The sequence below is a fragment of the Triplophysa dalaica genome, chromosome 25 (genome assembly GCF_015846415.1).
Source record: "Triplophysa dalaica isolate WHDGS20190420 chromosome 25, ASM1584641v1, whole genome shotgun sequence".
Taxonomy (NCBI): domain Eukaryota; kingdom Metazoa; phylum Chordata; class Actinopteri; order Cypriniformes; family Nemacheilidae; genus Triplophysa; species Triplophysa dalaica.
The window spans coordinates 9111542-9123965 of NC_079566.1; the positions used below are offsets into that span (position 1 = coordinate 9111542).

A 12424-nucleotide genomic window follows, 5' to 3' on the forward strand; every position below is an offset into this window, starting at 1 on the left:
TTTAAAAACCTGATATTTTTTTATTGAGCGCTGAAACCTCCCTGTGGTCAGTTTGACCTGACGTCTGGAAGGAAATCCCAGATGGTGATTAAATATGTACACACCGAATGCTTCTCGGGCACCTGAGGTGAAACATCTCGTGCCATTGGTAGCAGTGAGAGTGGATTGGGCAGCTGGCAGGATTGATGCAGAAACCGGTGGGATGGAGGAAAAGGCATTTGGCAGAGTGGTGTCACCAGGCATGGTAGATGGTAAAATAAAGGAAGAAGCATCTGGTAGGGCAGCTGTGACAGCTGGCACGGCAAGGGAACAGGGGAATTATGGGTAGGACTCAGTCAGCGTCGCTTTTAAAAAAGTCAATGGGAAGCGAAGTTGTCAGTGAGGTTCATCTTACATCCCTGTTTTATATTAACAATTTTCAGCTGCTGGTCTGATTTATTAATTTGGGTTTAAAATGTTATAGATTAAGACCTACAATAAGGTTCTATTAATTAATATTAGTTTGTACAAACATATACAGTCAATGAACAACTTATTTTACAGCATTTTTTTGTCTTTGTTAATGTTAGTTTATGTTCTTTGTTTGTTCATGTTACATGAGCATGTCACTTCATTGTGCATTCCCTAATTTAGGGCCAACAGTAACAACTTTTTAAAATATATTTGTTAATTTAAAAAAAAACTATTGTTAAAATTGCTGTAGAGATCCTATTCATGTTAAATAATACAGTTAAAAAAATGAAAATTCTGTCATCATTTACTGTCACCCTCTTGTCGTTTCAAACCTGTACGACTTTCTTCCTTCCAAAGAACACAAAGTCTAAGCAGGGATGCCCAGACTTCCCTCTCCCTAGACACTTCCTCCATCTCTTCCGGGGGGACACCGAGGCGTTCCCAGGCAAGCCTGGAGACATAGTCCCCCCAGCGTGTCCGAGGTCTTCGGTGTCTCAGAGAAAGCTCATTTCGGCCGGCTGTATCCGGGATCTTGTCCTTTCGGTCATGACCCACAGCTCATGACCATAGGTGAGAGTAGGAACGTAGATTGACCGGTAAATCGAGAGCTTCGCCTTGCGGCTAAGCTCCTTTTTCACCACGACAGACCGGTACAGCGACCGCATTACTGCAGAAGCTGCACCGATCCGTCTGTCAATCTCCCGTTCCATCCTTCCCTCACTCGTGAACAAGACCCCCAGATACTTGAACTCCTCCACTTGAGGCAGGAACTCTCCACCAACCTGAAGTGGGCAAGCCACCCTTTTCTGACTGAGAACCATTGCCTCGGATTTGGAGGTGGTGATTCTCATCCCAGCCGCTTCACAGCCATGACAGGGCGGATCTCATCCACCCCCGGTGCCCTGCCACCGAGGAGTTTCTTGACTACCTCGGTGACTTCAACCCAGGTGATGGACGAGTCCGCCTCCGAGCCCTCAGCCTTTGCTTCCTCAATGGAAGACGTGACGGCGGGATTGAGGAGATCCTCGAAGTATTCCTTCCAACGCCCGATGATATCCCCGGTCGAGGTCAACAGCTGCCCCCCTCCACTGTAAACAGCGTTGGTAGGGCACTGCTTCCCCCTCCTGAGGCGCCGGACGGTTTGCCAGAATCTCTTCGAGGCCGACTGATAGTCCCTCTCCATGGCCTCACCGAACTCCTCCCAGGCCCGAGTTTTTGCCTCCTCAACCACCCGGGCTGCAGTCCGCTTGACCTGTCGGTACCCGTCAGCTGCCTCGGGAGTCCCACAAGCCAGCCAGGCCCGATAGGACTCCTTCTTCAGCTTGACGGCATCCCTTACTTCCAGTGTCCACCACCGGGTTCGGGGATTGCCGCCTCGACAGGCACCGGAGACCTTACGGCCACAGCTCCGAGTGGCCACTTTAACAATGGAGGTGGAGAACATGGTCCACTCGGACTCAATATTTCCAGACTCCCTCGAGATCTGGTCGAAGCTCTGCCGGAGGTGGAAGTTGAAGATCTCTCTGACAGGGGATTCGGCCAAACGTTCCCAACAGACCCTCACAGTACGTTTGGGTCTGCTGAGTCTGTCCAGCTTCCTCCCCCGCCATCGGATCCAACTCACCACCAGGTGGTGATCAGTTGACAGCTCCGCCCCTCTCTTCACCCGAGTGTCCAAGAAATACGGCCGGAGGTCAGATGAAAACAACCACAAATTCGATCGTCGACCTCCAACCTAGGGTGTCCTGGTGCCATGTGCACTGATGGACACCCTTATGCTTGAACATGACTGAATGATGACAGAATTTTTATTTTTGGGTGAACTATCCCTTTAACTAATGTAAGCAAATGGAACCTTAGTGTGAGTGGTGCCAGTGATTTACTGAATAACTCGATTAGGAAAATTCTGAATGTGCAGATGATATTTTTTCTTAATTCTTCCTTTAAAAAACTGCATAAATAAAGATACATTTAATAAAGGTACATTTTATTTAGTAGGAATAAAACAAACACTGCATTGGAACTACACATAGGAACGTTGAACTCAACTGCGTCAGAGGGACGGACACTTTTCTGTGTTACACCGGAAGTAAAGGGAATGACATTCTTCGATAGGACAAACACGAGACTGTCATGTCTGACATGATGATGCTTTCTAGCTGAATGCATTGAGCAGTAATTTGTCGAATTGTTTCGTAATTGTAAATAACAAAATGACAACGTTAACCTGTAGGTTTATAAGACTTGGCGATTCTTTACTAAAAGCAGCGCCAGTAATCATCTGTCGTGCTGGAGCTCAACTTCAGAGGTATTTAAATCCAGTTTGTCTATTTCTTAAACATTTTATTTCACATATGATCAATTTTAAAGCATGGTGTTTTAATGCATATTATTATGGTTTTCGCACAGCAGATTTGATGGACGGTATTGTATTGTATTGTACAGATTGTAACTGTAACATTTTGTGGAAGACATCTGTAGAAGAAAAACTATATGTTTAAACACTACTTCTTAATGTACATTATTTATTTTTCTTTTAAATTATCTACTGAATTCTTAACCTCATTTAATTTAGTGTCACATTTTTCCGTGGTTATTATTAGTATAAAGAACGTGACAGTTCCCATGATGCATCTCTCTTTTTGTGTACCTTCAGCAGAGCTCCTGTCGTTCAGTGTGTAAGGACACATAACACAGACACCTGGTGGGATGAGCACCTCACAGAAGATAATGCATCCTTTCTAAAAAAGACATTTGGGGAGGAATACAAACAGCAGATTACGGACAAACTTAACCCGCTCAAGGACGAACCCTGGCCCAGACATGAATGGGCAGAAGGTGGGCTTTGTTGAAAATATTCATACTGTTTTGTGCTGTCTGTTGCTATTGTTCACAGTATGCAAATGTTCTATTTGTTTGATTACCCTCTACATGACCTCCGTGTCCAGTGGTATCAGTCATGATTGTTTTACAGCCCCCACATTTTTACACAAAGTGAGATTAAGAACTTGAACTAACCATGCATGAATTGAACAAGCCACATACATTGTGACACTGAATCATTTTTATTATATCAGGGAGTCGGAGAGTTGGCCTTGTGGCAGTCAAACTTGGAATGCTGCCTGTCTGGACCAAATCTGGAGAGAGGCACGTGGTCACTATGCTGCAGGTGCAGATATTTAAATTCTTATCACTGTAGTCTCCAAGTTATTATAAAGTTAATCAGCATTTTACGTAAAGGTGTAAGATCACAATATATTTAAACTAAAGGTGACATGTTTAAAACTCCGTACCTTTAGCAGGGTAAAATTAAGGAATCGGAAAATGCATTTAACCAAAGATTTCTCTTTCTCAGGTGCAGGATTGTCATGTGGTTAAACACCTGTCCAAAGAAGAGTTCGATGGACGCACCGCAGCTCTGATTGTTGGAGGAAAGAACGTCTCTCCATTTCATGTAAGAAATATTGTTACGTTTTATAAATAGGACTGCACTTGTAAACACACTCTCTAGTCCTCATAACAAGCCTCATATTGCTTCACCTTTGCTGAGATCCTTGACCTCGTTGAGGTGGACCAGGGTAATAGCCTCAAGCTCTTCTGCTTCACTGGAGAGGGAGGATAATGAGAGAGAGTCCCTCAGTAGATGTAGATGTGACGTGTGTGTGAGAGAGAGAGTTATCGTATATGTTACAAAAAGAAGCGAGTACTTCTTGTGTTCTGGACAGCTTTTCTAATTTTATTCTTCTCTTGCTCCTCGTATTTCAATCTCTCTTGCTCTCTGAGAGCAGCAATGCTGTTTTGTCCCTATCTTGGCCAAACAGTTGAGGTCAGTGTGACTGTATTGTAGTCTATATATGTCTACGTGACGGCTCATATAAATTGCTGCAATTGTCCTGACTCCTGACCTTAAGGTTGACACTTCAGTCTTTCAGGTTTCTATCAATCAACTCTCCAAACCAGCGCTGGACTGTTGAAATTTAATGTATTGTCTTTGCAGTCTTTTTTTTTTTTTTAGGAGTAAGTTTATAAAATGGTAGATAATCTCTTTGGTGTTACTGAAAGTCAATCTGTCTCTTTCTCAGAGGACGGAGGGATATTTAGAAATTTTCCGGAATGCAGGAGTTCCACCCAAGCAGAAGCTCACCACGTTTTGTGTGACGGACAACGCTATCATCAAACCAGGTTCTCTCGCTTTTCTGATATATTCATTAATGGCCAGATACAGATTTTTAGCAATATACCCATATTGACATAAAAGCAATAAAATAACCACATGATCTGCCACATAATTTTTTCTGTTGGTTTTTCTTAGGAACTCCTCTCTATGCGGCTCACTTCCGCCCAGGCCAGTATGTGGACATAACAGCCAAAACGTGAGTCAAATATATTCCTATAGCTCAGCCAGTTGACATAACTCTGGGATCTTGGGTTTGATTTAGACAATCACATTAAAAGCACACGTTTCCTTGCTTCTATCGTTTACCTCCTTTTTAAGTAGCTTTGGATAAAAGCGTCTGCTAAATGCAGTGCATTCAAGCTATACATTTGATGAGTATTTGTGTTGAAGCATGAAGGTGTTACAAATTTTAGGACATAAGGTTGTAAATCTTAAAAAATAACTAAAGTAGGGATAACACAGGCATACGTCATATCTTTGAAGAGTATTTCAAATTTAAAAAAAGCGAGATACAGCTGTACGATTGTTTTCTGGGAGAAGGCAAGCTGCTGGAGGCAGGCAGGGGGCATTATCCCTTCGTGTTGTTAACAATATGCACGTATGCACCGATTGTCATCAAAACACAGACATATGACGTTTTACTCACCACGTGCAGTTCATGTCCGGCATGTTTTAGCACTGGCGGCATCTATCAGTTTCAAACGATCTCCAAATCCAGCGTTATATCCACCATTTATACAACATCCAACACTGACACCCCAATTTCTCTCACTATCGCAAGAGTAACCAGCTGCAGGCCCACAGCACAGCCAATCTTGACACAGCGCAGCCAATATTGATAAGCAGGTTTTCATATTGCTCGATGGATGCTGCAGGGGCGGGCTATTTCTTTCGCCTTGCCGTGTGTGCTTTTCCGGGAGGGTTGCCCTATAAAAGGAATAGGATCCCTTTTACGAAACATGGATCCAAACTTTCCGAAACAAGTTGGAGTGCTGGGGGAGTGTAACAAGCACAGAAATACTACATCATATGTCCAACTCGTTTTCTTAACAAGTTGACCATGTCAAGCATGAGAAGCCAGAACATTCAATATTGTAAAGAAGTCCAAATGCATGACATAGTATGTTATTGCATCTTTAAGCAGTAATTGCGATGATACTGTTTATAATACTCGTTTTTATTCTTTGTAGTATTGGAAAGGGCTTTCAGGGTGTGATGAAGCGCTGGGGGTTCAAAGGTCAACCAGCTTCCCACGGACAAACTAAGACGCACAGGAGGCCAGGCTCCCTGGGACCCGGAGGGGTAAGTGTTTGAGTTTATTTCTGTTTTTCAATTTAGATGTCTCCCGCTGTAGCAAATGGTGTTTTTTTCCCTGTGGAGTTTTTCTCATGAATATCTCGAGCAGTTGCAACATGGGAGGTTGGAGTTCAATCCATGCCATGAATTAATGAAATTCCTTCTCAGGACCACATAGTGCAATCTGTACCTCACACTGCACATTTTCAGATATACCGTCCTGGCACTTTCCACTTTCAAGGTTTCACGTCAGTCATTTCAAATAAATGTCCAGTACAGTCTCTCATGAGACCTTTGCTTTATCGGTTTAAGTGCGACCTGCATCCCTTTGAATGGTTAATGGGTAGGGATGGATGAGTTAAGTAACCCCTCTCTTTCCCCGCAGGACCCAGCCAAAGTTTTCAAAGGAAAGAAAATGCCTGGCAGGATGGGAAACATTTACGACACAACTCATGGCTTAAAGGTAATGCAAACTGCACTGCAAATCTGTTCAGTATCCAAATCATTAGATTATCTGTTTGCATATAAATGTGTCGCAATGCGTTCACAATATGAAAACTTGCCTGTTTCATTTGTCCATTGAGTATGAGTATACATTCAAATCTCCAGATTGATTCTGTTCTGCAGTGCACTATGCAGTTTACACACTGCAATGCAGGTTTTGGGATGGCTATATAAATAACTTTTATCACATTAAGATGTATCGAGTACACAGTGAGCACCACTTCAAAGCTCAGCTGGGCCATAAGATTTACTTTAAGATGAGGTGTGCTAAGGAAGCATCTTTTATAAAGTCACCTGGTGTCAGTGTGATGATGATGATGCATGATGTGCAAAATGTCTTCTCTGCGACAGGTGTGGAGAGTGAACACCAAATATAACGTCCTGTATGTCAACGGATCTGTACCAGGCCACCGCAACTGCATGGTTAAGGTATAACACACAAACACTTTGTCAAGTATGCAAAGTGTTAGGCACTTGTTCTCAGGTAGAATTGCTTTTCCAAGGTAAAGGACGCAAGGTCATCTTTTACATCTGAGAAAAGTCTCTCTTTCGTCCCGTTCTGCTGCTGTCTTCACTTTCAGCACCATTTAGCTAAAATAAGAGCTTACTGTACTGTTCATGACAGCACTGACCTTGGCACACTAGCACGCACTTGTGCCGAGTTCCTCAATTTTGTAAAAACGGGTAGGTGGTTGCGTGTGCTGAGTGCAACATTAAATCGATTATTTGAAGTCAGCATTTCATCTTTTAGAGTTTGCTTGCATGCACACGTTAACTATCATAATAAGAGCCAAAGTTTGACTTCATTTAGCAAGAGATGACATAGTTCCTTGGTTTACAATTATTTACTGAAGAGCCAGAGATGTGAGAAAGGCAACTAAATAAATAAAAACTAGATTTTTTGTTGTTGTATCATATAATATGTTTAATGTTGTAATGTATTAAACATGAGGAGGTCTTGACATAGTTGCTGAAATGTTGCACTTGCGTTTGATCAATTAGGTGAGGGACTCAACTCTGCCAAATCGGTTGGAGAAGAACAAGAGCCCACCATTTCCCACCTTCTTCGTTGATGGAGATGAGGAGCTCCCTGAAGATCTCTTCCATGACGATATTTTCCAATTTGGGGAGCCCATCCCTGAATGAGGTCGCAACCCTTAAAACTGTTCCTGCTACACTGCTCGAAAAGGCAGGAGGGATCTTTTGACCCTTGAAATGGCTGGCTGTATTTCATCCAGTGGCTTCAGTGCAGCTGGGATGCTTGGAACGTGACAGATGTACAAAGGAACTCGAAAAGTGAAACAAGAACATTTTCATGTAATCCTGAGTAGGGCCTTATACTTCTGTGTAGTAAAACACGGTGTTAAATCATTTGTGTACTTAAAGAATAAAACCCATTTGTTATAATCTCTTTGTTTTCATTTGTTTTGTTTTGGTTTAATACAAGTGTATTCATCTCATCCAACACATTTTAATATACGGAGACACACCGTTAATGGAGTAGAAAACTAATTCGGTACGAGATATCATTTGATGGATAAGAATGTAAATGAGATAGTTGACCAAAGTTGCCGTTGGTATTAAAATGATCGAAAGCTGTCGGCTCTCCTGGCATTTCAGAAGTCTATTACGTCTGAACTTCACCTGTAGTTTGACCACAACAACTAATTGATTCAATCTGTTTAACAAAGCCAGTCATAACGTCATCATCAGTGTGATTATTTAAGTGTGGTCTGCATTATCTGACTTAAGTTGACAATGTGGGTTTAACGGAAGTGGAAGTCACAAAAACATCAGGCTGACAGCAAAACTCTGTAAGGATACGCTGTGCTGACTTCTGTGCATTAGAGAGGAGAGCAAGAGAAAATAGCGGAGATGGAAGGATGAATAGATGCTGACAATGGTTGACATTTCACTCTCTCTCTCTCTCTCTCTCTCTCTCTCTAAGTGAGGGGAATAAAGCAAGGCATTAATGTTGCATGAGTTAAAGCTCACTGGCTTATGAAGGAAGAGAGTGTGTGAGCGGATGGAGATGCTACATTAGAATGAAATGCCCTCAAACCCTGTTTCTACAGCCTTACTACATTGTGGAAGTCACATACATGTTTTTTTCTTCCCAATTGAATGGGAAAAGATAATCTAAAGTAAATGTATAAAGCAAGTGTAATGTATAAAGTAAATATGCCCATCTGTTAAATGTTACTTTACCATAAGTGAGAGAAAAAAACTATTATGTAGCTGAAAATATATTGACATACATATATAAACATAAATAAAATAAACTGTAAAATATACAGTCAACAAAATGATATTGTATAATGCCTGAAAATGTTTTGTTGTAAAGTTCTAGTAACTTGTTTTCTTTACAGAGAAGCCCTTTAACTGCTTTTAAGTCATTAGCCTTGGATGAAATGCCTAGGGACAAAAATTGTGTGTTTTAAAGTTAACAAGCTATGCAAGCTTCATACATTATAACCGAGCTGTCACATATTATGTTCATGTATAATTCAGTCAGAAAACCTTCCTCTTGGTTCTGTCTGCACTACAATTTTAAGACAGGGTCATTACGTTGAGCGGGTCATGTTACTAGTAACATTTTTTGTTCTTTTTTGCACTGTTGTTAGTTGTCCCCATAACTTCAAGTTGTAAGCATGGATTTCATAAATAAGCTATTGCCTATTTTGTTATGGTGGAGTAGGTTGATAGATTGAAAATGTTGCTGCCTTAAATTTTTGAGTACAATCAAATTGGCTTTACAAGGTGACCAGGTCATTTTAGTTCAAATTAAAAAAGTTAAAGTTGCTTTAATGCGTTGTAATGTGTTGACGTACAGTGTATCTATTTTAAGCTAATTTAAGTGAGACAAAATTCATTTTTTCCAATGCACCTGATTTTTATAAGAGAGACTATACAGAATACACTGTATACACATACAGCCCATCAAAATTGAACCCAAATAAATCCCCACAGACATGTGTCAGATCTCTATAGTAGTACATTTTTGGGTCACTTCACACACATGCATAATGCAAAGTTTTTAATCTCAGTGCCGCATCACATGATCCCTGATGTTAGTCTTTTTACAAAGCATAATTCACACAAGTAGCCACAGCTACACCGTGGGGTCTTGATTTTCGAACCCTCACCGCAACCTCTTTATGTCACATCGTGTGCAATGTACCCCAGTGAGAGTGTAATGCCAACTGCCTTGCCAATCTCTCTCTCTAATCCTCCGAAACACAGGCGCATCCTCTCCCTCCAGATTTCCGCCCCAAATCGCCCTTGATCACTCCACCAAACCTCACAGCAGTCACACCCCCTCCGGTAGCCACACCTGCTTGACACAGCACCCCTTGTATCCGCACAGACTCACATCTCTGCCAGGAGAGGACTTAATGAGATTTAAAAGCCAAAAACTGCAGCGGGCAATGCTGTGTGTTGATCAGGGTGGACACCGGACCAGGGTCAGTTCTGGGTCCATCCGATCTTTTGATCTGAGGTTTATCCTTAAATTCCTTTTTTAATATGTCAATTTTTTTTCAGCAAAACTAAAACTGTATTTTATACATATAGCTACATATATTTTCATTACTTTGATTGTCATTCCAATACGTAAAACACGAAAGGATAGTCCCCCCAAAAATGTAAATTTTTCATCATTTATTCACACTCATGTCATTCAACTCCCATATGATTTCTTTCTTTTGCAGAACACAAAAGAAGCTATTTTGAAGAACACTGGTATCAAAACAACATTGGGGCCCCATTGACTTCCACTGTATGAACACAAAACCACAGACACATTTCTCAAAATATATTATTTTGAATTCCACAGAAAAAAGTCGCATTCAGGTTTTGACCAACATGAGGGGCATAACCTATACCTTTAAATAAATCTGACAAACATAGCTAGGATGTATTTTATATGCATATTACCCCATCTCTCATTGCATCTTCCGCTCTTCTGTTCAAAATCCATTCTTTTATCTCTTCTGATCCCTGCTCATTGAGTGAAGAAGGTGACCTTTGAAAAGAGCTTCTCTAGATCTTACTTTGTGTAACTGGTTCATCAGAAGCGTCCTGGCACCCTGCTGTCACACAATGTCTCATACACCCTGATTTCAGATCATTATATACACAGAGTGTTTATGTATAACCTGTAATCCTCCTACACGTAAAAGGAGATTTTACAGTTTTCAAGACAGAAATATAGTGATGCTGTCACACCAACTCAGACTGGTCCTGTGTTACCCATGCGTGAGTTTCTGCTTTATACACATTAGCATCTATTAATATTAAAGCAAGAATCCTTTCTCACACACCAGCATACATTACAACATACGGATTACACCATCCAGTCATCACAAGCGAAATCTTCCCGTCCATCTTTATCGCCACGACAACACTCATGGCATCAGCCTTTCCATCATACACTTCTTTTGCTGTCACACTCACATGCTCACACACTTCTGACCGACAAACTTTGTTCCCTTGTTAACCCATTTCAATATTTCCTGGCGTTTCTTTTATTTCAATATAATTTAGAGTCTATTCATGCTGCTCTAATTCTACAAACTCTGATTCAGTTCAGTAAACTCCAATTAAAGTCTCCAAGTCTTGAGTCCATGAGAGACCAATTGTCACCATGGTTACAGTGGAGAGACTGCGGGCTGTCAATCACTGGTTAGTAAGAGGCAGGACCCAGCTGGGCTTAAGAGTGATGAGATATGAAATATTAACGTCTTATTAATTATTGCCAAATGATTTCAACTCATTAAAATAGATACACTTTTATGGCGATTAGAGCGGAGGATCCACCGAGAATTTGCATATTTCACATATGGATATCCCTCGATATTTAAATTCGAGACACAAACTTTGCTAATGACATTTGTATTAGCACTAATGCAGTGCTGATTTCAAAATGATTGCGTCACTTAAACTTTAAAGTGGAGTTCTTTGCTTTTCTTTAACTTGAAGTGCTTTCCAAATGGATGGCACCCTCTTTGATCAAGCAGCTGTTTTATTTTACACCATTAAAATACACCTCATGTTGGCAGATTTGTAATGCTAAGGAGACGAGTCTAACACAAGTCTAAATTCTGAAGTGTGGTCTGGATTTAAACAGCTGTGCTATCACAGACAGGAATGGAATTATTGTGTCCCGTAAACAGATATGTAAATGATCATTAAACATGTAAACTGCATTATTAAAAGCATATTTGTGAGTCGATATAAACTCTTTTTACTCAAAATACATCCTCTCATCTCACTCTACTCTCCTGATCTCATAGCAGAAGTCATTGCCTCTTTGATTAAGAGTTTATTATGTTGCCATAATTCCTGGGTAAATGTCATGGCCACCCCATGCAGGCAGATTAGCACCCCACCCCGCAGAAGAGGGAGGAAAGGAGGACTCACGCTCCGGAAAGACTGTGGGATGTTAAACAATCAATATAGTTGCAATGTCCTAGATACCACTGGAGAGAAAAGAGAGATGTTGTTCTCCAAACAGATGTTCCAGTTACATCAGGAAGAGATCAGGAAGAGATTCCTTAAGCACTTCTCAACATTTTCTACTCGATACCAAAAATATTCAATATTCAAGGTGCACATTGAACGAACAAACAACCAAACAAAAAAAAACAGATTTTATAGTTTACTTGAGGTTAAAGCTGGTAGTGATTTAAAGCCATGGTGGTACCTCCTTACCGACACACAATACAGCCCCCATGTGGTTGCAGTGTTCTTCCATGTATTTACTGTATCATCCTGATCATCACTTTAAAATACATTACCGTATTTGAACAACTCAATGTGACATGCACTCGTAGTTTTGTTTTAAACTTAGAGATGTACGAATATTTTCAGGCTCATTCAGTACCAAAAACTGACCCAATGCTGCCATCCAGCGGTTACAAATCACAGCCCGAGATCGGGTAAACATGAGGGAAAACAATAATAATGTTCTTAAACAACGAGACAAAAATAAAG

The 12424-nt window shown here is 41.0% G+C and overlaps 1 protein-coding gene across 2 annotated transcripts; it reads left to right on the plus strand.

The window, feature by feature from the left end:
• Positions 1 to 2544: 2544 nt before the first annotated feature.
• Positions 2545 to 7837, plus strand: mrpl3 (mitochondrial ribosomal protein L3). 2 transcript variants are annotated; one of them, XM_056741295.1, is made up of 10 exons: positions 2545 to 2761; positions 3110 to 3291; positions 3531 to 3622; positions 3809 to 3907; positions 4536 to 4635; positions 4766 to 4826; positions 5821 to 5932; positions 6312 to 6389; positions 6782 to 6859; positions 7433 to 7837. In XM_056741295.1, exons 1-10 carry the CDS (start codon positions 2667 to 2669, stop codon positions 7574 to 7576), a joined length of 1041 nt encoding a protein of 346 aa, XP_056597273.1. In that variant the 5' UTR covers positions 2545 to 2666; the 3' UTR covers positions 7577 to 7837. The 2 variants fall into 2 exon arrangements, with proteins under 2 accessions (XP_056597273.1, XP_056597275.1); XM_056741297.1 differs by having other exon boundaries at positions 3113 to 3291.
• Positions 7838 to 12424: the final 4587 nt, after the last annotated feature.